The 27,042-nt window shown below is 42.8% G+C and overlaps 1 protein-coding gene and 1 long non-coding RNA gene across 2 annotated transcripts; both read right to left on the reverse strand.

Moving 5' to 3' along the window:
* Positions 1-1,635: 1,635 nt before the first annotated feature.
* On the reverse strand, positions 1,636-2,454 carry LOC120440698. The gene is made up of 3 exons (XR_005613462.1): positions 2,320-2,454; positions 2,168-2,225; positions 1,636-2,086 (listed from the first exon to the last, which is right to left on the reverse strand). It is a non-coding gene; the product is annotated as an uncharacterized LOC120440698 (long non-coding RNA).
* Positions 2,455-2,523: 69 nt separating this feature from the next.
* LOC120440535 lies at positions 2,524-27,042 on the reverse strand. The gene is made up of 7 exons (XM_039613208.1): positions 26,867-27,042; positions 19,134-19,415; positions 18,816-19,049; positions 11,054-11,158; positions 10,729-10,911; positions 10,300-10,641; positions 2,524-2,639 (listed from the first exon to the last, which is right to left on the reverse strand). The coding sequence occupies exons 1-7, from the start codon at positions 26,919-26,921 to the stop codon at positions 2,524-2,526; spliced, it is 1,317 nt and encodes a 438-aa protein (XP_039469142.1). The 5' UTR covers positions 26,922-27,042.

Raw genomic sequence — 27,042 nt, forward strand, 5'->3', positions numbered from 1 at the left:
GAGAACTCAAAGCGCTTTACACAACCTGTGCATTCACTCCCATTCTCACAAGCACATTTTCTAAGTGCTTTCTAACTAACATTCACACATACATTCATACTTGATGGATGCATCGGAGAGCAATTTGGGTTAGTATCGTGCCCAAGGATATTTGGCATAGACTAGGGAAAGCCAGGAATCAAACCACCAACCTTCCGATCAGTAGATGACCTGCCTGAGCTACAGCCACCTCCACTAAAGAAAGGTCGACATCCAGTGGATTTTCTGAGAATAACATATCAAAACAAAGTGGTAGAAATGGCTCAAACAGGGTTAAGTTCATTTCAGTGCATGTTTCAGAAACATATAGGGACTCAAAGTGTGCTCTACCAAATGGTTGGGCAGAACATTCAAAGTTCTCATCTCTATAAATTATATAATGTTGACGTTTGTCCTTTTCTTTTGGTGGGTATATGCATTTACGTCTATTCTTATTTCAGGACTCATGAATAATCACTGACACCTGAGATATAAAAGATGACAGCCACAAACAGAAAGCCAGCATCTCTCAATAACATGATTTTTAGTCCAAACTTTAAGTGTAAAGATGACAGTAAGTGCACAAAACACAAGAGACAAAGTCACTCACCATTCAAACTAAGAAGTACTCTTTGTCAGACTGAGGGATGAGATAGATAACATGAATGTTTCACATTTACTGGTTGTGCAGCTTGGACACTAAAACCAAACATCCTTCCTCTTTCTTTAAATCTTTAGTATTCTTGCATGCTATGTTGTACCATGAAAACATATTAAACTACATTCAGTCACTTCCCGTATAATAATGATGATTTTATTAGATTTACTGTAAGTATCAACTCTGCTCCTTGTAGTTGTATTTGAATGCATTAAATAGTCATTGTTGAGCAGAGAGCTGTGGAGGTAATAAAACTGTTCCACAAGTTCAACGTGCAGCATGGACAGCTGTAGAGATGGAGACTTTAGTTTTCTGTGAAGCTACTTTTTTTTTTGCCTCTGGTTGAATGTGGGTGCTGGGTGTGGTTAGAAAGTGCCAGACTTTAGCACTTTGCAACCACACTCACAGATGTAAACACTTTTACACTTTAATAAAAATCATATTTTATAACCACTCATGTTGTTTGCTGCCTTACATGCTGTGAGATATTGTTTCTCTGATCAAAAAAGCATAATCTGAACAAGTCTGTAAAGATAACTGAGCTGTAAATGTCATTAGTTAATTATGTTATGTTATGTGGCAGGTTTTTACTGACTTTTCTACATTCTGCAGTCAAGTGATAGTTAATGTAAATAATCGTTATTTGGAGGAAACTCACCTGAGAGCAGGTCTGATCTTACTTGTACTTATTGTACAGTCATTAATAGAAGGAAAAAAGATTTAATAAACCCTCCACCTTCTGACAGCAAAAGGTGAAGAAACAATCCACAAGTGATTATTCTGATAAATCTTCACAATAGTTGTGCAAAAGAATTTAGCTACTTGAGCTACTTTGTTTATTTTGTCTATTTTACATAACCACTATTAGAAACATTAGAAACATTAGAAACTTTCGTTCTCTATGTTTAGCAGTTAGTGGTTCATTTATGATTCAGAAAAAAAGAAACCTGCAGACACGATGACTTTAAAGTTCAGTTTTACAGTCACTTTCCAGATAATGTTATAAATTCACAAAGCAACACAAAGCTCACAAAGTAGTACAGCTGGCGTCTCTGACAAAGTTAACAATAGCATTTTTATGTTGTGATGCACTTTCCAGGTTTTTTGCAACATGTAATATCGTAGGCTATCTTTAAATTGAATACCCTATGCATTTTTACTTTTTTACTAATTTCTACTGTATTTTACCTTATATTTCCACTATAGACTGTGATTGTTTAACACTCTGGACTCATCAACTGTGGTGCTTTTCTTGTAGGCAATGACTCAATATTAGAGGTTACAGTAGAGACTAGCACCATTGGAATAGAGATCAACTTCATTGGGATAGAGATGAGCTTCGTGGTTCATGGTGTCAAGCATCCTGCTGTGCTGAGCTGGGTTGTTTCCATATATGGGATTAAGGCTGACCTGAGGAAACCAAATAACATAAGATTATATTTCATTGCGTACGAGAGGGTATAATGTTAGTGAGATAAACCTGCCATGTACCTGCTGTTTGTTGTCTGATATTTCACTCTTTGGAGAATGACTGGAAGCCTTCTTTTTTCTGAGTGTCAAACATGAAAGGATACGACTGAATAACAGATTTCAAATCAGAGTTTGAACATGATTGATCTAAAAGAGAACACAGTGATGCTCACCTCTGGCAGCAGAACACAGTGAGAAGTATTATTATTATTAACAGGAGAGCTGCAAAACCTCCTGCAGCTGCTGGTAGCCATTGAGCTGTGGTGTTATCCTTGTTGGTTTTAACACCACAGGAATAATTTCTTATATTCTCCTGCTGACTGCGTCTAGGATCAGATGTTTGTTCTGGTTCTCTCTCGGGGTCAGAGGTCGACTGTTCAAGTACCAAATGTGTAGTTTGTGTTGTCAGTCAGAGGACAGCTGGTACTGCAGGTCAGTGTGACTCTCTGACCCTCTGTCACCACTGCAGAAGGACTCATCTTCACTCTCAGCTCTGAAAGAGGAACATTTATAATGAAAAACATAATATGTCAAGATATGAAACGTTACACAATTGTAACTTAGGTTCTGTAATTTAATTCCATGACATTTCAGAGGAATGGTTGCCTTTTTTACTCCGCCCCATGTACAGTGCATGACAGCTTGGGTTATTCTTTACTTAACAGCTTATCATAACATTAACACCCATAAGGGGTGGCTGTAGCTAAGGAGGTAGAGCAGTTCAGCTGCTGATCGGAAGGCTGATGGTTCGATCCCTGGCTCCCCCAGTTTGCATGCAAAATATTCTTGGGCAAGATACTAACCCCAACTTGCTCGCCAATGCATCCATCGGAGTATGAATGATAGTTAGAAAGCACTCACCGTATAGATAATAATGCTTGTGTGTATGAGGTGAATGCGGCATGCTGTATAGAGCGCTTTGAATTCTCCAGCAGAGTAGAAAGGTGCTATATAAGAACCAGTCCATTTCACATTGACTGTCGATTTGCTTCATTTTTGTGGGTCTCTGCCTTCACTTTTGTCCACAATAACTGAAACTTGCACTGTGCTTTGTGTCTTTATGTCTTGATCCTTGGTTTTATACCCTTTTTTTTCTGTGTTGGACTCAGTTGTCCGTTTTTATAATTTCTGTCTGATTTTGTTCTAGTTTTTAGTTTAAACATTATATCACACAGTGGAAATTTGTATTTATCTTTTATATTAGTTTTGTTCTGTTTTTTTGTGTTTAGTTGTGAGTGTAGATTTTATTTGCATTACTTAATTCTGTTTGTGTTGCATGTTTTGTGTGTTATTTGACATTTTTTTAATCCACTGTGGACTGGCTGTGCATGGGACAAACGATCACCTGCTGACGCATGGGTTTGTCCAGAGGTGGCCTATCAGCTGTTTAAAGGACCTATTAAAAGGAAGCAGTGGAGGAAGAGAGGCCCCAGATATGAAGAGGAGCGCATGAAGGTGGAAAAAAGGGACCCGCTGCCTGATCGTGGGGGCTGCGATGCCTCATCTGGAGACGAACCGGTCAGCATGATGTGGCGACCCAGTCCCAAGGCGTGTGATTGGCAGCAGGGCAGAGTTATGTCTCTGCCTGCATTTCTGAGTCGTTTCTCCAGTGTTGTTCACCGGGTGCAGCCGTATTGGGAGAGGGTTGCCATGGCTACAAGCCAGGCGAGCTTCTGGGACGATGGTTCTGGCCCCTTTTTGTTTTCTTGCAGGGTGATGCCATAAGGGGAGCCACGGTGGCATCGAGCGTCAGATTCCAGTGCGGAGTGTGAGCTGGCTTGGATGTGATGAGTCCAGTGGAGGGACAAGACAGGGATAGGAGGCTTCTGTTCGTCTGGCTGGGACGAGGGTGGCATGGACCCCGCTCTGAAAGAGGGATTTCTGTCCTGTTTGTGAACACCTAACAAACATTCATCCTTGGTTGTAGGACAGTTGCACTGTGCGACAGGGTGGGATTTTGGTGCGCATGGAATGTCACTACCCGATCCGTACCGGAAACCCGATCGGTACCACGCATGCGCAAATCTTACGTTCAACGTTCAAGGTTCTTTATTCGTCACATGCATAGTTATACAGGTATAACACACAGAGAAATGTAACCCGACACGCTGCTCGACTTGTGAAAAAAAAAAAAGGGGGGGGGGGGGGGCTTATAAAGAGCATTATATATAATCTATACATTAGGTGAATGTGCAGTAGTAGCATGGGGGTGTGGTTTAGGGCCGGATGGCTTGGGGATAGAAGCTCCTCTTGAGTCTCTCTGTCCTTGCCTGGATGATGCGGAACCTTCTACCGGATTGCAGAAGTTGGAACAGTTTGTTGCCGGGATTGGACGGGTCCTTCAGTATCTGCGCTGCTCTAGTCCGGCATCTCCTGTGTAGATGTCCTGAAGCGGGGGGGAGAGCAGTCCTGCAGTGGTGTTCTGCTGTACGGATCACTCTCTGAAGAGCTTTCTGGTCCTTAACACAGCTGTTCCCAAACCAGGATGTGCTGTTCTGTGTGAGGATGCTCTCCACAGCGCCTGTATAGAAAATCCTGAGGATCTCTGGAGAGACCCTGAACTTCCTCAGTTGTCGTAGGTGGTACAGGCGCTGCCTAGCCTTTTTGGTCTGGACCTAAATGTGGGCAGACCATGTCAGGTCTGAGGAGATGTGGACACGGAGATACTTGAAGGACTGCGCCCTCTCCACTGGAACTCCATCGATGATAATGGGCTCGTAGTCTCTGTGCTGACTCCTTCTGAACTCCACCACCAGCTCCTTGGTCTTGCCAACGTTCAGCTGGAGATGGTTGTCCTGGCACCATGATGCCAGATTCTTCACTTCATCCATGTAGGCCGCCTCATCGTTGTTGGAGATGGTGCCCAACACCACTGTGTCATCAGCAAACTTCACAATGGTATTGGAGCTGTGGGTGGCCACACAGTCTGAAGTGTAGGGGGAGTAGACCAGTGGCGAGAGGAGACATCCCTGTGGTGCTCCTGTGTTGATGGTGATGCTGTTCGAGACGCATCTACCCACCCTCATCACCTGAGTTCTGCCAGTGAGGAAGTCCAACACCCATGCACACAGACGGCTGTTGAGTCCCAGATCCTCTGCTTTGCGAACAGTCTGCTGGGCACTATTGTGTTAAACGCTGAACTGTGATTAACAAACAGCATTCTCACTTAGTTACCCTGTTTCTTGTCCACGTGGCTGAGGGTGGTGTGCAGGACGTGGGCGATGGCGTCCTCTGTGGATCTGTTGGGTCGGTAGGCGAACTGGAGCGGATCTGTGGTGTCTGGGATGGAGGAGGAGATGATGTTTTTCAGCAGCCTCTCGAACACCTTCATTACTACCGAGGTCAGTGCAACTGGCCAGTAATCGTTCAGGGATGAGGGTTTGCTGTTCTTGGGCACAGGGATGATGGTGGATCTTTTGAAGCATGTGGGAACCACAGACTTCGCCAGGGACTCGTTGAAGATGGAAGTGAACACACCTGCTAGCTGGTCAGCACAGCAGCGCAGCAGATGGCTGATGATGCCATCTGGCTCCGCCGCTTTACTTGTGTTCACTCTCCTCAGTGCCGCTCGGACGTCGTGCTCCGCGATGCTGATCACCGGTCTCTTGCTGATGACGTCACTGTCCTTGGTAGTCAGGCGGTAGTTAGCAATAGCCGCCTGGCTAACCTTGAAACGGGCATAGAACTAGTTCAGCTCGTTGCTGAATGCAGAGTGGGTGTTGATCGGCGCAGTGTCCCTGGCTTTGTAGTCCGTAATGGTGCGTAGTCCGTGCCACATAGTCCATGTGTTGCCCTGGTAGAAGCAAGACTCCACGTGCTCCCGGTACCGGCGTTTGGCATCTCTCACCGCGCACCGCACGCCGTATGAGGCCGCTTTGTAGGCGCTCATATCGCCAGTGGCGAGACCCGCGTTGTAAGTGGGGGTCGTGGCATTCACTGCAGCACAGATCGATCTGTCCACCCACGGTTTCTGGTTCGGGAATGTGGTGACTCTTGCAGTGGGGATAATCGACTCCGCTAGCATATTCACGAAGCATACTGCTTCCGTAAATTCGTTGATGTCGACTGCGCATGCTCTGAACATGTCCCAGTCTACGTCGTTGAGTGCGTCCTGTAGCGCCGCTTCTGATTGGGCAGACCAACGTTTCACCTCCCTCGTGGTTACTTCTTCCCTCCGTATGTTTTGTTTATACTGGGGAATGAGGAAGATGGCGTTGTGGTCAGACTTTCCAAAAGCTGGGTGTGAGACAGCTTTGTAGCCCTGCTTGTATGGCGTGTAGCAGTGGTCCAAAATTCGATCCCCCCTCGTAGGACACGAGACATGCTGGTAGAAATTCGGCATGACTTGTCCGAGGTTCGCTTTATTAAAGTCTCCTGCTACAATGAGGGCTGCGCCCGGGTCCTTGTTTTGAAGCGAACTCAGCACATCATGTAGTTCGGACAAAGGCATACCTGTGTCCGCTTGGGGTGGGATGTAGACCACCGTGGCGATGACCGAGGTGAACTCACGGGGCAAATAGAAAGGGCGGCACTTAATGCTCAGGAATTCCAGATGTGGCGAGCAGCCGCTGGAAAGACTAGAAATGCTCCTGGCATCACACCACTTTCTGTTTACCATGAAACACACTCCTCCACCTTTGGTTTTGTTTGACTCTCCCGTTCTGTCCACGCGGAGCACAAAGAATGAATCCGACTGAGTTATGGCCTGGTCTGGCACGGTGGGGGTCAGCCATGTCTCCGTGAAGCACAGAATGTTGGAGTCCCTCATGTGACGTTGGAAGGCGACTCTTGCTCTTAGGTCATCGAGCTTGTTCTCCAGTGCCCAGTAGAATGCTGGGCAGTGGTGCGCGATGCGCCTGCTGTCTCAGTCTGTTCCTAATGCCAGCGCGTTTCCCCCGGCGCTTCTTTGTTCCACACCTCGGATGAGTGGCCCATCCTTTGTTGTTCTCCGCACCGCGTAGAATCTCTGGCGGCCAGGATGGGTCGGGTTTAAAAGTGTCCAAGATTAAATGTGCAACCTTGTCACCCATGTTTACAAGTGATCTGCTGTCATAGACTATAAAACTAGAGGATTTTGGAATGTAAACCAGAGCAAAAAATAAGTAAAAAACTAAAAAGGTGCATAGTCGGAGCGGAGTGGTCAGGAAGGCGTCTGGACGTGGCCATCTTATTGCACGTCACTTCCTCTTTTTGCCAACATTGCGACAGTTAATATATTTGAATGACAGGGTTAGCGCCCAGTTAGCTCCTAGCCTTTCTCAACAGCTCTGCCTCCTTTTCAACTGCCCGGGACATTTAAACAATGAATACCTCCGTATACAAACAAATTAATGCACATATTGTGGTCTTCCTGTCAGGTAATCAACAATCCAGGACACCAGTGAAGCATCCACATGCATCGCTGGTTGATTGAGCAGATAGATGATGGTGTCTTCAGTTCCGAGACAGGGCTGGTAAGCAAATTGAAGGGGATCCTGATGTGACTATCAATAAATCAAATCGACTGTCACTAAATCAAATTTAGCACACATACACAAACACGATTTGTACTGACGGAAGTTCAGTTTACATAGGGTTCATTCACTCGGTCAGCAAGTGGCGGTATTCTCGTACACTGGGAGTAAACTGCCATTAAAAGAAACAGAAGAAGAAGAGAACATCTGCATATGCGGATCAGGTAGACCCGATTAGTACGGTCCGACTTTGCACATGCACAGTAAGGATCGGGGGATCCTGATCCATAACTATCTTCTTATTTTTTCGTTTTTGTCTACATTATATTGAAATGTTTCATTATTGCAAACATTTTAAGACATACTTATTATTATTATTAACATCTTAACAGATACTCTGACCCGTAACCATCGAAAAATGCTTCAAGCGGAAATAGACCTTTTGCACATGCGTGTTATGGATCTGGTTTCCGGTACGGATCGGGTAGTGACATGGAACATTGTGTTTTATAGGTTTTTTTGATATTGGGTTTGTTTATTCCTGGGGGTTTTAGTATCTTGACAAGATTTTTGTTAGAATTGTTTGTCATTGTTGCTTTCTGGCCTGGGAATAAACTGTTTCTCATCAGACCTTCAGCATCTGTTTCCTGGGTTTCTGACTCGCTCGATCTCCCCTTGTATTTAAAAGAAACTCGTTAGTAAGACATTCTGGTGCACCAGCTTTAGTGTCTACAATTACCTTTGCTTATGTTAGGTTGTCAATCTTGTGTTGTATTCAAGATTTCTTTGTTAGATATTCTCAAGTTTGTCCTGTCCTCCTATGTTCCCTTTGCCTAGTCTGTTTCTGTTATGTTTCCCATGTTTAGTCAGTTTTAACGTTGTTTACTTTGGCCTGTCTGGTTGGTGTTTCAGTCAGTGTTAGTCTCCTGTTTTATTTTCATAGTCTCTTGTCCTGTGTTGTGTTCAGTTGTACTTTCCTTGTCTGACTTATTTCACCTGTACCTTGTTTTTCCCAGTTGTGTATCATCCTAATTATCTCATGTGTATATTTAAGTCCTCAATCTCCCTCTGGTCTTTGTCATGTCATCGTCTCCTCATCTTGCGTGTGCTCCTGTCAGTCAGTGTCTGTGTTTCAGTTAGTTTCCTCAATCTCTGCTCTGCTTCTAATTTGGTTCAATCAGTAGTGATGGGCAAAGCAAGGCTTTGTGAAACAATGAACCAATGGAAGAATTTGGCTTTGAAACAAATTGAGACCGCACATTGATATCTGTTGGCCAATTTGATAATCGCCACATCTTGATAATGCTGTTCTGTGAAACAATGATGCTGTTAGGATGCCTGGGTCGTTGACCCAGGGTTTTGGGGTTTATTATATTATTTATAATTTCTAGTCTTTGGGTTTTTGTTAGTCATGTCTTATGGTTTGTCTCTGTGTTCTATAGTTTCTCTGTCTCCCCTGTATCCCCTTGTTAAGTTCGCGTCTCTGTGTTATGTTTCCTGTTTTACTTTGAAAGTCCGTGTTTCATGTTAGTGTATCTGGTTTTGCTTTCCTTGTCTCGTTAGTCCTGATTTGCCCCAGCTGTGTTTCCCTCCTGTTGCCCATTCCCTGATTGCTCCCTCTATGTATTTAAGCCCTGTGTTTTCATCAGTCCTTGTTGCGATCTACCGTTTATTATGCTGTGTGTTTTGTCTGCTTGCCTGAGTTTATGTTTGAAGTCTTAGTTTTGTTACCTTTTTTGAGTTCAGCATTAAAGCTGTTTTGAGTTCACCTTTTTGCCTCCGAGCGTCTGCACTATGGGTCCACCATTCCTGCCTGCACACAGCCTACACCTAACAGATGCAGACAAGCACAATTCCAAACCAAACTACTTATTAAACCAGACTGTGAATGACGGTGATCAACACATGTTTTGGATAAATCCCCACACAAACAAGGCAAAAAAATAGTGAGACTGTTAAAGACAGCGGGCTGTGATTGTAATAAACAGTGTGCTTCAACAAAGTTATCCCTCTGTTAACATTCCTGTTGCTCACAATAACTCAATTTAGAAAGTAAAATATGTAGAGAAAAAAACTGTTGTGTTTACTGTAGTAATCACAAGTTTCCTGCTGTTTTTGGCCTCAACTGCCTTCGTTTTTTACTCACAGCCCTCAAACTCTGGATGTGTTTGGTTGATGTTTTAATTATGTAGGAGTTTGTCATCAGGTTTGTTCTACACCTTTAAAGCTAGAAGCTGGCATAGCATTCGCTTTTATTGTCAAGAATTTAAAAATATTCAAATTAAAAGACTAAATGTGTTTTCCTTATAGAAAGTTAACATTTATCACATTTTTATTGGCCAATTCTGACCAATTGTAACACTCGATTTCACACACATCTTAAAACCAGCCTCTGTTGAGCAACCTCTGAACCATAAAGAAACTTTTCTGTAATTTATACTGCTTTGGATTTTGTATCTAGTAACACAGGCGTGTTTTACTGTGAGTCTGAAGTTTTTGTTAAAATTAACCTACAGTCTGTCTGTTGTGTATAAGATATTCCATGCAGAAGTGTCAGTGAGAATAAAAGAGGGGAAAAAAATCTGTCATTAGAATTGTTAAATAGGTATTCTGTAATTAATGATAAGAATATTTCTTCCACCTCTGCTCCTGTTCAGATATTAATGAGTAAAGTCTGCTGAGTGAGGAGTTTAGATTTACCTGTGACAATCAAAAAGACTCCAGGCAGATCAGACTGTGTCCATCCTTCATGATCTTTCTGGAATCTGAATGTGTATCCTCCTGAGTCATTCTTCTTCAGGTTGTTGATGGTCAGGATGTGTTGGTTCTTCATGCTGTCCTGATACTCCACACGACCTGCAGCCTCAATCAGCTCTTCAACTTCCACTTTATCTTTTCTGCATTTTTTACTCCAACATTTAAACTCTGGCTTCATGTTATCAGGATGTGAGTATTCACTTGTGATGTTCACTGAAGATCCTTCCAGAGCACAGATTCTCCTGCTGACATAATTCACTCTCCAGCAGTTTTTATCCTGAACACCTGAAATATAGATGGAAGATTTAAAGTTGTTTGATTGGTCTGTATTTCAGCACTTGAGTTCATTATTAGATTGAAGACGTTTGTGACCTTTAACTGTACAAGAGAATGTGTCTCTTGAAGAGTTATCAACTGAATAATCTTGATTCTCATAATAGTTTTGTTTGTTGTGATACCACATGTAGACAGTTTGATGGTTAGTCAGGTTACAGCTGGTGATACAGGTCAGTGTGACAAACCCCGAGACAGAAGAAGTTCTTTGAACATGAACCTCTGTTGAAAAAGGATAAATAAATTTCTTGACACTATATTTGATACAGCGTATTAAATACGTATAAGTGTTGGTTTGACACAATATGACAAAATAGGGGTTAAGTGAAGATGTGTTTGTACGGTTTGGGTATGGAAATTTCACCTCTGGGATATGTGATGGAGCACGGCTCATCCACTAATGTCTGATTGTGGGAAGAAATGTTTCCATAAGCACAAGTCACTCTGAAACATGTCTTTGTTATTGAATCTGGACAAAAAGACACATGGTTAAATATTTGTACTGAGACTATTTTTACAGGGGTTTGCTTAACGTTTTGTAGCACAATGAACATCATGACTCACCCACAGAGACTTCAGGGGCTCTGAGATCCTCGTAGCCTTGACACAGCACAGGAGTATGTGACTGCTTCCTCACTGCTGAGCAGCTCTTGGTACCAGGGAGACCAGTCCTCATAGAGAAACTCTCTGTTCTTGTACCAGATGTAGGCTGCAGGCTTTTCAGTCAGAGGACAGCTGCTGCTGCACATCAATGTTACTGTCTGTCCCTCTGTGGCAGGAATCACCTTTACCTGCAGCCCTGTGAGGATGGTGGATAACAACTTATACAATGATGTCAATTGGAAAGTAATAGATGAGTAAAAGTCACTGTACCTGCAACTACTTGAAGACTAATTCTGTTGAGCCAACAGAGTTGTGGACTGTCTGTAGTCTTCATACAGCAGTAAGCGTTTGCATCACTCTCTCTTAGATCACTGATGGTTAAAGTTTGGTTTTTCTCTTCAGACATGTTGTATGCGTTACACGTTGTCCATCCACAGAGAGCTCACTCTGAACATAATTTCCTTCCATTGGATAGTGAACCATTTGGTGCTTGAAGTCAGATGTTGATGTGAGCAGTGCAGATCCACCGATGAACCTTTGAGAGCACAGATCCTGGTTTCTCCTCCATTAACACCTTTTACACAAACTTACATTAGAAAGAAACCTTTCTGTCTAAAAGAGAGAGATATACTGTAGTTTACATTAGGATCTAATCTGAACTCAAAGTTGTCATCTATAAATCATGTAGTAGGATTAGCTAAGGTTACTTTTATTCTTAAATAGGGACTAATAAATAATCACTGATACCTGAGATGTAAATGATGACACCCACAAAGAGACGACAAGCATTCCTGAACGGCATGATTGTTGTAGTCCAGACTTTAACGTTTAACATTGACAGTGAAAGCTTGAATAAAAAAAAAGTAAGTCATCGGTCAGCCTAAGCTGTTCTCTTCTTCAGAGTGAAAGGTTAGGGGGGGAAAGATTGACTGTTGTTTCATATTCAGTGGTTTCACATCTTGTGCAGCTCTGAAGCTAATACCAAACTTCCTTCCTTCTCCTTTCAATCTTTTGTCGACTCTGCTGTGTGCACTTGTATTTTAAATAAATGTGCAATAAGCCTCAGGTGCTTGAGGCTGTTGAGAAGAAAGCTGTGTATGTGTTAAAGCTTTTGTCCATATCTCATTATGATGGTTTATGCTTTGTGATGAATACAAACCTCTGTGGTGATCAAGAAACCGCAGATTCAAGCTCACTGTGCAACATGAACTGCTGTGGAGATGCAGACTTTTTTTTGCCACTGGTTACAGATGGGTGCTGGGTGTGGCCTAAAAGTGGCAGCTTTTATCACATTTGAGCAACACTCAGAAGTGAGAACAGGTCTTCAACCACAGAGATAAACACTGTAAATTTTTAAATAAAAATTGTGTTCAACATTCACTCTTGTTGTTTCCTGCCTCAAATTCTGTGATTTATTGTTTGAATGCTGAAAAATAAGCATAATTTCAGATTCCCTTAGCACCCTCCTCTTTTGTTCTGTTGTTTAGTAATTTGAGACCAGAAGGGACCATACTTAATGCTCATTGGGTCAGCAACTCCATGTTTAATGCAACGATCTATGATGCTGAGGGATCTGATCATCTGTTCTGAGCCATTCTGCACACGTTGGTAACATTTTCTATTGTTCTCTGCTTAACCCTCAACAAGTGAGGACTATAAATGTCATTACTTATTTATGTTATGTGGCAAGTTTTCACTAATCTTTCTATATTTTACACTCAGGGACAATTGACTTTAATGATTGTTGATCACTAAGAATTTTAATACTTTTGGTTTTACTGTCATATTTTTACTGTTACTATCAAGTGAGGGTGTGTGCCAAGCAGCGAGAGAACCCAAAATACAGGACTTGGCAGACAGGCTTAATTAAACTCAAACAGCTTTACTGCCAGAGCTCAGGAACAAAAACCTAAACTGAAAACTTGAACAGAGGGAAATTTGAATAGACTTGAAAAGACATGAGGCTATGGGGGAAAGAGACACTGCTGAGGAAAACAAGGTGCAACTGAACAGAATCAATTAATGAAAAAAAGCAAAGAAAAACTGAACACAACACACACAGGACAAAAGACTATCAAAACAAAACAGGGAACCAACACTTAGACTGATACTAACACCTGATTTTGACAGGCCAAAGTAAACACAAAGACAAACTCACTAAACATGGACACAGAAACGTAGATGAGGCATAGACAACACAGGAGGGCCAGAAAAACATGAGAATAACAAAGAAAACGATGAATACAAAATCAGAATGAAAACCTAACCAAAGTAAAGGTAATATTTAAACTAAAATCAGTCAAATGGGAAATATCAAACAGAAAAGTCCCAAACAGAAAACGGTGGGTACAAAACCCAGGATCGTGACAGTTATAGCATTAATGCTCATAATAAACATGGACAAAGTTCCAAATAATAACACCTTTAACAGAAACTTTCATTAGACAACAGCTTCATTATCTCATCCATCTTTTTTACCTTTCTATCAATAATCTGTTGGCATCTGTGACCCTCAACCTGCTGTCCCAGCATGCAGCAGCAAAGAGGATGGCACTCACCACAACAGACTCATAGAAAATCCTGAGCATTGTCCGATACATGTTAAAAGATCTCAGCTGCTTCAGAAAATAAATACGACTCAGGTCCTTCCTGCAGAATGCAGTGGTGCTTTTAACCCAGTTTATTTTCTGACATGAGTGTGTTGCTGATCACTTTGGCAGACACAAAGTGTTGAAGACGCAGATATTGTGGCCTTCCTGTCAGGTAATCCACAATCCAGGACACAAGAGAGACATCCACATGCGTCAGCTTATCACCCAGGAAGGTTGGCCTGATGGTATGAACTGGAAAAGTCGAAAAACATAACCTTCACAGTACTCGCTGGCTGGTCCACATGGGCATCCACAATTTATCAGGTAGACGTTGGCAACCTCAACTCCAAGGCAACACTTGGAGCTGAAGCAGATTCTGATGTGGTTATTATTAAAAGGTTATTATAGTTAACTAAACCTTAGCTAAGAACTAAAAGTAGATGTAAAAAACATACAAAAACTTTGTTCACAAAGTTTGTTACTCTTTTAAAAAATTGTGTTTGAAATTCACTCTTGTTTTTTGCTGTCTCACCTGCTGTGACATATTGATTGATAGACAAAAAATAAAATAATATGAAATATAAAATATGAAACCAGACAATTCTGGGGGGCTCCTCTCCTGGTTTTTTTTGTTTGTTCGTTTGTTTTGCAGTTTGAGACACGTCCACTAGAGGGAATTATTATCATATCTCGTGATACAGTAATGCCGAGGGATTTAATCATGTTTGCTGAGTTATCCTGCTGTTATTGGTAACATTTTCTACTGTGGTCTGCCTACCTGTTATCAAGTCTGCACAGCAGAAGATAACATGAAATGTTATATGGCTGGTTTTCACAGTGGTTAGCACTATTGCCTCACAGCAAGAAAGTCCGGAGTTCAATTCCACCACCTGGCCGGAGCCTTTCTGTGGAGTTGGCATGTTCTTTCCATGTTTGCATGGGTTCTTGTTCCTCCCACTTTCCAAAGACATGCAGTTAGTGGGGTTGGTAATTCTAAATTGTGCACTTGAGTGTGAATGGTTGTCTGTCTCTATGTGTTAGCCCTGTGACAGACTGGACAGACCCTGTCCGGGGTGTACCAAGCCTCTTACCCTGGCGGCTGGGATAGGCTCCAGCACCCCCACAACCCTGACAAGGATAAGCAGAAGAGAATGGATAGATGGAATCATTGGTTGCAGGAAACTCACCTTAAAACAGACCCGGTTTTACACGTATTTGCACTTGTTTTCTGCCATTTGTGTGCGGTTATAATGGTGGATGTTCATATGTCAAAAATTCCAAATGTTTAGGTTAATAACATATAATTAATTAATATTAGAATTAACATCATTGCTTATATAACCTTGGAATTTTTCAGTAAAAATAAATGTGTATTTCCAATGAAAGTCGTGAAAAATATTTCTCCTAAAAATGACCCAAAGTTATCAACTTAAATATAAAATTTATGTGTAATCCTGTTCTCTAAACTTTTTTTCAGAATTACTCAGTATTTCAGGACACGTTTCTTCTCTCCTAAGAGATCTTGGATTATTACTCATTTATACCATCGCACCTACCAGTAAGTATTTTTACATAATAATTACATCCTAAGTCATGGGCTGTATCAACACTGTCACCTAACTGTGTGATTTTTTTGAACATTCTGATAACAAATAGTTTCTTTAAGAGATAATAATAGAAGGAAAAATGGTTTATTCAAACATCAAACATTCAAGAATCTTACAGAAAAAGCTGAAGAAATAAGAGACAAATGATTATTCAGATAAATCTTCACACTAGTTGTAGCTGAAAGAATTAAACTACTACAGCGCTTTTAGCTTTTTTTTTTAATATTTATTAATACTCATGAAGGTTATTGATTTATGTTAATCCGTTAGTGGTTCATTTATGGTTCAGGAAAAAAAAGAAATGATGACTTAAAGTTTTAACTGTTCAGTTTGAAAGCTCTAAACCATGCAGAAAGCAACAACACAAAGCTCACAAGTAGGACAGTTTGAATGTTATACAAAGTTAGCAATAACATTTTTACATTGTCTTATACTTTGCACGCAACACATGCATTTCATCATCAAACATCTTTAAATTGAAAACCACAAGCATTTCTACTTTTTACTCATTTCTACTGTATTCTATGTGCCATTTTAGAGTGTGATTGTTTCACACTCTGTACACAACAGCTGTGGTGCTTTTTTGAGATTTTTCTGTTTAAAAGGCAGTGACTCAATATTGGATGTTAGAGTATAGATCAGCTGTATTGGAATAGAGTTCAGCTTGATTGGGATAGACTTCACCTTCACTGGAGTAGAGGTCACCTTGATTGGAGTCAAGTTCACCTTGATTGGAATAGAGATGAGCTTGTTGGTGTGTATTGACAGGCATTCTGCTGTAGTGAGCTGAGAAGTTTTCATATATGGGATTATGGTTGACCTGAGGAGACCAAAAAACATAACCTCCCATAAGGTACACATTTAACACAATATGGAAGGTTAAGACGTTGGTGAGATAAACAAGACAAAAAAAATCTATCCACACAAAGGATAAATGATCAAGTAAAAGAAAAACAGGATTGTGGATGCATTGTATGGTGTACCTGCTGTTTGTTGTCTGATATTTCACTCTTTGGAGAATGACTGGAAGCCTTCTTTTTACTGAGTGTCAAACATGAAAGGATACGACTGAATAACAGATTTCAAATCAGAGTTTGAACATGATTGATCTAAAAGAGAACACAGTGATGCTCACCTCTGGCAGCAGAACACAGTGAGAAGTATTATTATTATTAACAGGAGAGCTGCAAAACCTCCTGCAGCTGCTGGTAGCCACTGAGCTGTGGTGTTATCCTTGTTGGTTTTAACACCACAGGAATAATTTCTTATATTCTCCCTGCTGACTGCGTCTAGGATCAGATGTTTGTTGTGTGTCTCTGTCATGTTCAGAGGTCGACTGTTCAAGTACCAAATGTAGTTTGTGTTGTCAGTCAGAGGACAGCTGGTACTGCAGGTCAGTGTGACTCTCTGACCCTCTGTCACCACTGCAGAAGGACTCATCTTCACTCTCAGCTCTGAAAGAGGAACATTATTAAATAATTAAAAACTATAAATCTCATAAAAAATTCCCAGTTACCTTTTTTTGAAATATAGGATAGCATTGTGATGGGTAATGTGATACAGGTCAATTGGTGTGGAAAGCAAAGGACAGTCAACAGTTTTACAAGCAGCACTTATTCTTAGACCAGCTAAAATGTGATGATCAGTGAAATTTTGCTGATAACACTTTTACATTCAGTTTTGTTTGCTCAGGTTTACATTAGGCTTTTTAGTGTAAAACATTGAGGCTCTTACATGAATAAAACATCTTAATCCTTGTTAGGAGACTTTACCTGTGACAATCAAAAAGACTCCAGGCAGTTTCATTTCTTTATCATGTCGTCTCAGGATGAATGTATATTCTCCTGAGTCATTCTTCGTCAGGTTTTTGATGGTCAGGATGTGTTGGTTCTTCACGTTGTCGTGATACTCCACACGACCTGAAGGCTCAATCGGTTTTCAAGTTCCTTATCACCTGTTCTCCATTTTTATTCCAACATTTAAACTCTGGTTTCATGTTATCAGGATGTGAGTATTTACTAATAATGCTGACTGAAGATCCTTCCAGAGCACAGATTCTCCTGCTGACATAATTCACTCTCCAGCAGTTTTATCCTGAACACCTGAAATATAGATGGAAGATTTAAAGTTGACTGTGGTGTCTGCATGTTGAGATAACAGCTTTTTATTAATTAACAGAATTAACAGTTTTCTTTGATACTCACAGACTTCATCAGATTGAAGATTCTCGTGACCTTTAATTACACAGTAAAAGTTGTTTTCCAAAGAACTTGGAGTTGAAATGCTCCTTATATTTTCCCTACAAAGTTTTCCATTTTCATACCACACATAGACAGTTTGAGGGCCGATCAGAGGACATGAGGTGCTACAGGTCAGTGTGTTCCCAGGTGTCCTTACAACATGTACCACTGAGGAGATGATAAATACAGTTTCGTCAGTCACTATGTTATTAATATGCATATTTTATACATGTATGTATGTCAGTTACATGGTTTTGTGTATGGGAGCAGATTTGTAGAGGTGAGTCCAAAGAACAACGGCACTTGAACTCACTTCTCTTTTCCTTATACGAGAGTGATCTGTGTACTCATTCTGTCTTTTCCTCGTCAGGGAAGTTTTCACTTTAACACATTTTCATTGACTGCATCCCCACACTTCCATAATAATCTTGGCATTCTACTTTTTTCACCCAAAGCATAATGTAATTCACGTTTGTTCAAAAAATTGTTTCATTTTTTAAAAATACTGATGGCTGCCAGCGCTACTCCTCAGCTTCTTAGTAGATGTACCTATGCTGTTAATGTGAAAATCCTAGTTGAATTCATTCCTGAAGTATTGCAATCACAAAATTTTCAGAAAACTAGAACTTTGACCTCGACCTTGAGGTCAGTGTCACTGAGATTCAAAATCATCAAAGATTTTTAGTACACGTGCCTTTTGTAGCAATTTGGAAATCCTACGTTGCCTCATTCTCGCAGTTACAAATCTCGGTGTCCATGCCAACTGCCAATAACATCTTTTAACCTTTCAGCCTTTTTACAGCTGAGGGGTTAAAAAAGTGAATGTAGTGAGTGTATTTCAGACATCAGTAAGAAGATGTGTTTGTGTGTTCACCTCTGGGAAATGTGATGGAACAAGGCTCATGTTCTGATCCCTGCTGATAAGGACACATTTCGCTTTTAGTGTAAGTCACATTGAAGCATGTTGATGTGATGGAATCTGGATGAAAAGAAATATTAGAGTATTGAGTATGTTTACTGAGAATTATTTCACTTAGTTTATTTTTAGTAGTTTATTTTGTAACAAACTGAACATCATGACTCACCCACAGAGACTTCAGGGGCTCTGAGATCCTCGTAGCCTTTGACAGCACAGGAGTATGTGACTGCTTCCTCACTGCTGAGCAGCTCTTGGTACCAGGGAGACCAGTCCTCATAGAGAAACTCTCTGTTCTTGTACCAGATGTAGGCTGCAGGCTTTTCAGTCAGAGGACAGCTGCTGCTGCACATCAGTGTTACTGTCTGTCCCTCTGTGGCAGGAATCACCTTTACCTGCAGCTCTGAGAGGATCGTTAATAGAAATAATATCAATACACTGATTATTCATAAATGAGTTCTTCATGCATTTGATAAAACCACTGTACCTGCAACACTGAGAGAAATTCCCCTTTGGCCGCAGTCTGATTTGTCAGCAGGTTCTCTGCAGCAGTAAATGTTTGCATCATTCTCTGCTAGATTGTTGACTGTCAGAGTCAAGTTACTCTCTGCTGACATGCTGTACTTTCCATCTGCAGAGGTCTCAATCTTCAAGCCCCCCCTGTATACACTGTACCAGTTCATGCTTGAAGTTGGATGTTGATGTGAGCAGGACAGATTTACTGATGAACCTTTCAAGGCACAGATGCTGTTTGTTTGTCCCTGAACACCTTTAGCAGAACATTTGATTAACAAGCATCTATGCAGATTTACACAATTTCTGTAACATTGATCTCTATACCAACAAGTCAGGGCAGTTGCACAATGATAATGCAAATGATTAACTTGTACTTTAATGACGTGTAGCTCATCAAGATAGAATTAGTTAAAGTCCCTTCAACTAACAGATCTTATCCTGTTTTATCTAATCTTTATGTGACTTTGCACAATTTGGCTACACCTGAAATGTTTTGCAGTCTTAAATTGAACAAAATATATCCTCCCTGAGAGATGGAGAACAAAGATCCAAGATCCAAAACAAACATCTGGCTTCAGAACACAACTGCTTTAAATTTCAGCTTTTAGTCAGAATGTTTGATTGTTTGATCTTCTAAATACTCCAGATGCTGTTCGGGTAAAATAAAGGAGGTGAAATTCAGAAGTGTCCTGCTTAAAAGAGAGATGCTAATTAGAGAATGGACAGACAGATAAAGGCAAATGTGTATACAGAGTGCATGAAACACCATATATACCAGTCAAAAGTTTGGACACGCAGAATGACTGTAAATCTCTGAAATGTCTCTCTACATATAACGCGTTAACGGGTCAACCGCGCTAACATGTTGTCGCTGTGCAGCTCCACACACGGGGCATACAGTGGCTTGCAAAACTATTCGGCCCCCTTGAACTTTTCCACATTTTGTCACATTACAGCCACAAACATGAATCAATTTTATTGGAATTCCACGTGAAAGACCAATACAAAGTGGTGTACACGTGAGAAGTGGAACAAAAATCATACAAGATTCCAAACATTTTTTACACATAAATAACTGCAAAGTGGGGTGTGCGTAATTATTCAGCCCCCGAGTCAATACTTTGTAGAACCACCTTTTGCTGCAATTACAGCTGCCAGTCTTTTAGGGTACGTCTCTACCAGCTTTGCACATCTACAGACTGAAATCCTTGCCCATTCTTCTTTGCAAAACAGCTCCAGCTCAGTCAGATTAGATGGACAGCGTTTGTGAACAGCAGTTTTCAGATCTTGCCACAGATTCTTGATTGGATTTAGATCTGGACTTTGACTGGGCCATTCTAACACATGGATATGTTTTGTTTTAAACCATTCCAGTGTTGCCCTGGCTTTATGTTTAGGGTCGTTGTCCTGCTGGAAGGTGAACCCCGCCCCAGTCTCAAGTCTTTGCAGACTCCAAGAGGTTTTCTTCCAAGATTGCCCTGTATTTGGCTCCATCCATCTTCCCATCAACTCTGACCAGCTTCCCTGTCCCTGCTGAAGAGAAGCACCCCCAGAGCATGATGCTGCCACCACCATATTTGACAGTGGGGATGGTGTTGTCACGATCCTGGGTCTTATGACCCAGTGTTTTGAGTTTTAGTTCATTTTGATGTTTATTGTTCGTTTAGGTTCATTACGATTCTAGCTCATTTGTTATTATATCACCCTTGTGTTAAGTCTCCCTTGCCCTTCATGTGTGTTATGTCTGTGTGTCCTATGTTGTCAAGTTCATGTAGTTATTTATGTCATTCCCCCCTATACTAAGTCTCGTCATGTCTGCGTGGTTATGTGTAGTTCATGTCACGTCTAGTCTACATGTTTCCTGTTTTACTTTGAAAGTCTGTATTCTATGTCAGTGTATTCAGTTTCACTTCTCCTGTCCTGTTGTTAGGTTCATGTGTGTCAGCTGTGTTCCCATGTGTGGCCACTTCCCCTGATTATCCCTCATGTGTATTTAGTCTCTGTGTTTCATGCAGTCTGGGTCGCGTCGTCTGTGTTATCTCCCCTACCCCTTGCCACAGTTTCCCAGCCATAGTCAGTCATCGTTTGTTTATTGTTTTGTCATAGTCTAACTTCTCAGTAAGAGTCCTAGTTTCCTAGTCTTTGTTCAGGTTTCCCTCAGTTACTTTGTTGCCTTTTTCTGTGAGTTTTTCGGCCCTCAATAAAAGGCTCGCTTTTTGTTAAAGTCCAGTTTCGTCTCCTCGCCTCTGTCTGCTCTTGGGTCCTCTACTCACTCTACACGGTCAGACCCGGCAGTCCGTGACAGTACGACGCGACCATGTGGGACCCAGCAGAAGTGAGCGAGGATTTCTGGGAGTTCAGCGTACGGGTGACTGTGCTCCACGGACAATGGCGTATCTACTCCGCGTGTGGACCGGAGAGGGAGAAAGAGGCTGTGAGGGCACAGCTGAACCAGATTGTGTTGGCCCACGCAGCTTACAGGGAGAGGTTATCAGGGGATTTAAAGACTTTTGTAGACTCCGTGTTGCCACAGCCACAGCAACCCTGTAACCAGTCGTCTCCGCTGCTGCCTCGTGAGCCCGCAAGTGTTCGAGTCGGCTCACGGAGGGTCACCGCGGAGCCACACCCACCGGTGCCGCCATCGCCTCCCCGATCTTCAGCGCCCACTCCTCTGACGCGGCTGAGTCGTTCACCCTCGCCGCTTCGATCGGTCTACCCGTCCCCTGCTTCCTGTTTGGCACGGATGTGGTCAGAGGACGAGGAGCCGGTCGCCACAGACATTCAAGTTTCGGTCACGGCCGCTTCAAGAAGGAAGCGGCGTTCACGTCGCCGTCGGGCATCACTACGGCACGTCTCGCCCTCCGCAGGGCGACAGGAAGACGCTGTGGAGATCGTAGACTTTGACCTCGCGGAGCGGCAGCGAGCCGCATGTGCACAACTAGAGGAGGAGCTCAGGTGGAAGCCGTGGCTTACTCCTAACTATGAGGAGATTTTCCACGGTACGTGCCTGGCTTTTGGGGGCCCCCTGAGTTGCCAGGAACTCCCACCTACCGCTCCGCCAACACTCGCCCCCCCGGCCTCTGCGACGCTGCAAGAGGCTCCACTGTCTACTTCAATGGCGTCCACAGCCAAGAAAAAGCAGCGTTCGCGTCGCCGTCGCGCCGCACAGCACTCGGAGGTGAGTGAATGTGTCCCGTCACCCCAAGTTTCCTCTGAGTGGAAAGAGTGTGAAGTGCATACAGACTTAGCTGGAGATATGGCTACTAGTGAACTATCAACCGAGCCACAGTCTAGAGACATTTTTCCTGAGACAATCAAGACCAATTGACACAATCTTGTAGGGACCTCAGAGTCTACGCAGATACTGAAAGAGACTTCCACTGATTCTCCTGTTAATAGTGTGGGGTGTAGGATGGAAGTGTTTCCTTTTGTGTCTTTTACCATGTCTGAGGTTCCATCCAAGACTGAGCTTTCTGTGGCTAACGTCTCCCTCCCTGAGTCTGCTCTTCTCCTCCACCAGTCACGTAAGAAAGGTAATGATGGCATAACTCAGTCACGGGAGGAGGTCATGTCTGAAGATCAGGTTCAAGATAAAGGTGTGGATGTACCAGAACTGATCGATTCCCAAGCCACACCCTCCTTTAATGGGCCAACAGAGGTGTGTGTGTGTTGGAGGCGGCCATCAAAAATTGTGCCTCATCAACTTCGGGGCCTTCTGAAGCCAAAGTAAGCAATAATGTTGCAGAGGTGGCAAACCACGAATTAAAGCGCGAAATGACTAGTGATCCTGTTTTCCCTGCTACTGTTGTGTTTAATGAACTGAAAACGGTGAATGCCGATCATGAACTCATGTTACTACTTCAAGATAAAAACACAAGTGCAGATCTTGGTAACCTGGACTGTGGCACTTTGCAACATGAATTCTGTTTTTCTCAAGGTAATAAACAGGGTGATTTTGAACTGTTTTGCTCCAGCACCATTACCTCCAATCGGGAGAGGGTGGCTGAGATCAGGGTTAATGTGACACCATTTTCTCCTGTCTCTGTGAACTCATCACTAGATAAGATCTTGCTCTCGACCAATGGTATAACCACTCACTCACGGCCTGAAGTGTCACCTGCTTCAGTTAATGGTTCAAGCACTGTTTTACCTGTATCTGTCTCTCCACACAATATAGCTATCACTCTGAAATCACAGATCACTACGGGTGCAGGCTCCAGCAAACGCGTCTGTCCAACATATCACAGTCATGCTACTAACATGCCGTTATTTAGGTCCATACGTGTTTAATGTTTGTCCAGGGGTCTCACCCTAATGGTCTCAGCCTTGTTTTTGTGGGTCAGGTGGCCATTCTTGTTTTTCGTATGGCTAAACTAGCCCCTCTGAGCCTCACACTGCCATTGATTAGGTCCAACAAGCTTATGTTGACTCCTCCTGTGACTGCAGAGACTGAGCCATTTTCCTTTAAGCCAGTTAAAACTGATGCAGACCCTGAGAACCCAAGGCTTGCTAGCTCAGAACTGGTGGTCATTAACACTGCTCACTTCATGGACTCCTGTACTAAGATAGTAAGCCCTATAGACTGTTTTTCACCTGCTCTCACTCCGTGTGGGATTATGCCTCAACAGCCTGTTTTTCTTCAGCCTTTACTCCAGTTAGCAGCTCAGCTCCCTGTCCAGTTAGCAGCTCATCCTGCGTCTGCTGCTGGATGCCCAGGTGTGCCAGCCCGACACTCCGCAGCATCCTCACTGCTTCACGCCACGTCAGCTGGAGGGCCCGAGGAGCCCGTCCAGCCCCGCGCCACGCCAGCTGGAGGGCCCGAGGAGCCCGTCCAGCAACCACCCGCTCTGTCATCTGCGGCTCCTATGCCGTCGCCTGGTCCAGCTTCAGCTTCTGCTTCGTCGCCTTCGCCTGGTCCAGCTTCGGCTTCGGCTTCTGCTTCGTCGCCTTCGCCTGGTCCAGCTTCAGCTTCGGCTTCGTCTGGTCTCGCCAAGCTGCATCCGGGGCCCGCCAAGCCGCGTCCACGACCACACCGTCAGCGGCCACCTTCCAGGCCACGTCCACGACTGCCCCGTCACCGGCCACTTTTCAGGCCGTCAGCTGGACAACATTGCCGTCGTGGGCGGCCTCCTGAACTGCGCCGCCGCTGCCTTCTGCACGGCTGGCCACCTGATATGAGATGGCATGGCCTGTTGAGTTGCAAGCCTCCGGGTCGGTCCCCTGAACACATAAACTGTGGGCTGTTGTGTTGCCGCCCTCCAGGCCGACCCCCTGAACTGTGTTTGGCTTTTTGTCATGAACTCCAGTGTTTTCCTGTCGGCTGTTTTTGTTTCCTGTTCTTGGCCCTCCGTCCTGGACCCCCTCCGCCTACCCTGGGTGGGTTGTTTTGGTGTTTTGGTTTTGTGTTTTTCGGGGTTTGGGCGTCTGGAATCCGCCCTTGATGGGGGGGGCTCTGTCACGATCCTGGGTCTTATGACCCAGTGTTTTGAGTTTTAGTTCATTTTGATGTTTATTGTTCGTTTAGGTTCATTACGATTCTAGCTCATTTGTTATTATATCACCCTTGTGTTAAGTCTCCCTTGCCCTTCATGTGTGTTATGTCTGTGTGTCCTATGTTGTCAAGTTCATGTAGTTATTTATGTCATTCCCCCCTATACTAAGTCTCGTCATGTCTGCGTGGTTATGTGTAGTTCATGTCACGTCTAGTCTACATGTTTCCTGTTTTACTTTGAAAGTCTGTATTCTATGTCAGTGTATTCAGTTTCACTTCTCCTGTCCTGTTGTTAGGTTCATGTGTGTCAGCTGTGTTCCCATGTGTGGCCACTTCCCCTGATTATCCCTCATGTGTATTTAGTCTCTGTGTTTCATGCAGTCTGGGTCGCGTCGTCTGTGTTATCTCCCCTACCCCTTGCCACAGTTTCCCAGCCATAGTCAGTCATCGTTTGTTTATTGTTTTGTCATAGTCTAACTTCTCAGTAAGAGTCCTAGTTTCCTAGTCTTTGTTCAGGTTTCCCTCAGTTACTTTGTTGCCTTTTTCTGTGAGTTTTTCGCCCTCAATAAAAGGCTCTTTTTTTGTTAAAGTCCAGTTTCGTCTCCCTCGCCTCTGTCTGCTCTTGGGTCCTCTACTCACTCTACACGGTCAGCCCCGGCAGTCCGTGACAGGTGTGTTCAGAGTGATGTGCAGTGTTAGTTTTCCGCCACACATAGCGTTTTGCATTTTGGCCAAAAGTTCCATTTTGGTCTCATCTGACCAGAGCACCTTCTTCCACATGTTTGCTGTGTCCCCACATGGCTTGTGGCAAACTGCAAACAGGACTTCTTATGGTTTTCTGTTAACAATGGCTTTCTTCTTGCCACTCTTCCATAAAGGCCAACTTTGTGCAGTGCACGACTAATAGTTGTCCTATGGAGAGATTCCCCCACCTGAGCTGTAGATCTCTGCAGCTCGTCCAGAGTCACCATGGGCCTCTTGGCTGCATTTCTGATCAGCGCTCTCCTTGTTCGGCCTGTGAGTTTAGGTGGGCGGCCTTGTCTTGGTAGGTTTACAGTTGTGCCATACTCCTATTTCTGAATGATTGCTTGAACAGTGCTCCGTGGGATGTTCAAGGCTTGGGAAATCTTTTGTAGCCTAAGCCTGCTTTAAATTTCTCAATAACTTTATCCCTGACCTGTCTGGTGTGTTCTTTGGACTTCATGGTGTTGTTGCTCCCAATATTCTCTTAGACAACCTCTGAGGCCGTCACAGAGCAGCTGTATTTGTACTGACATTAGATTACACACAGGTGCACTCTATTTAGTCATTAGCACTCATCAGGCAATGTCTATGGGCAACTGACTGCACTCAGACCAAAGGGGCTGAATAATTACGCACACCCCACTTTTCAGTTTGTAAAAAATGTTTGGAATCATGTATGATTTTTGTTCCACTTCTCACGTGTACACCACTTTGTATTGGTCTTTCACGTGGAGTTCCAATAAAATTGATTCATGTTTGTGGCTGTAATGTGACAAAATGTGGAAAAGTTCAAGGGGGCCGAATACTTTTGCAAGCCACTGTATGTGTTAGGGCTGTCAACTTTAACACATTAATATGTCATTACGATATGGAAAGTAATAGTTCTTGCTTTTACTTTCTCTTTTCTCACAGTTTTAAGCTTCTACATGCTTGTGACTGGTAGAAGACTAGAGTTTGGGTTACAGTAGTTCTCCAGCGCATTTTAAAATGTGTTGATCACATATTTTTAATTGTAACACAGAGTGATCGTTTACTGATATGGATTTGAGACAAGCTTGGAATGAGAGACTCATCTCACTATGGCCTGAACTCAGTACTTCATAGCACTGATGCAAAGGAACTTTTAGTACATCAATCTTTAGAAACTAACAGCTTTCATAAAACTGCAGTATTTGATACAATGGAAAGGTGAACAATCTGACAAACCAGTTGTAACAAATACAAAAACAGGCTATTCTTCTGTGGTGATTTAAAACAAGAGATACGTGACTGTGAAAGGACAGGAGGACTGACCTTATAGAGTCAAAAAAAATCATTATTATGGCTTAAAGTAAACAACAGTAAAATTTAAAACAGCTTTAAATATCTACAACCATAAAATTTTACCCATGCATTAATGCAGCATTTACACTGATACATACAAAGTGGACATTGAATTAAGGGATCAGGGAAAACAGAATCTTTCCTACCTGACAGACAGAGAACAAAAACCCAGAACAAACATTCAGCTTCTGTGAAGAACATGGCTGTTGCAGACTGCGCTGTCTAATCAGAAAGTTGATTTATAAGCTTTCAAAACCCCAGCTGCTGTCTTATTAAAGAGTGAATGTTTGAAGCAGACGTCATCTTCTTAAAACTGTGAAGT

This window comes from Oreochromis aureus, linkage group 6 (genome assembly GCF_013358895.1).
Source record: "Oreochromis aureus strain Israel breed Guangdong linkage group 6, ZZ_aureus, whole genome shotgun sequence".
Taxonomy (NCBI): Eukaryota; Metazoa; Chordata; class Actinopteri; order Cichliformes; family Cichlidae; genus Oreochromis; species Oreochromis aureus.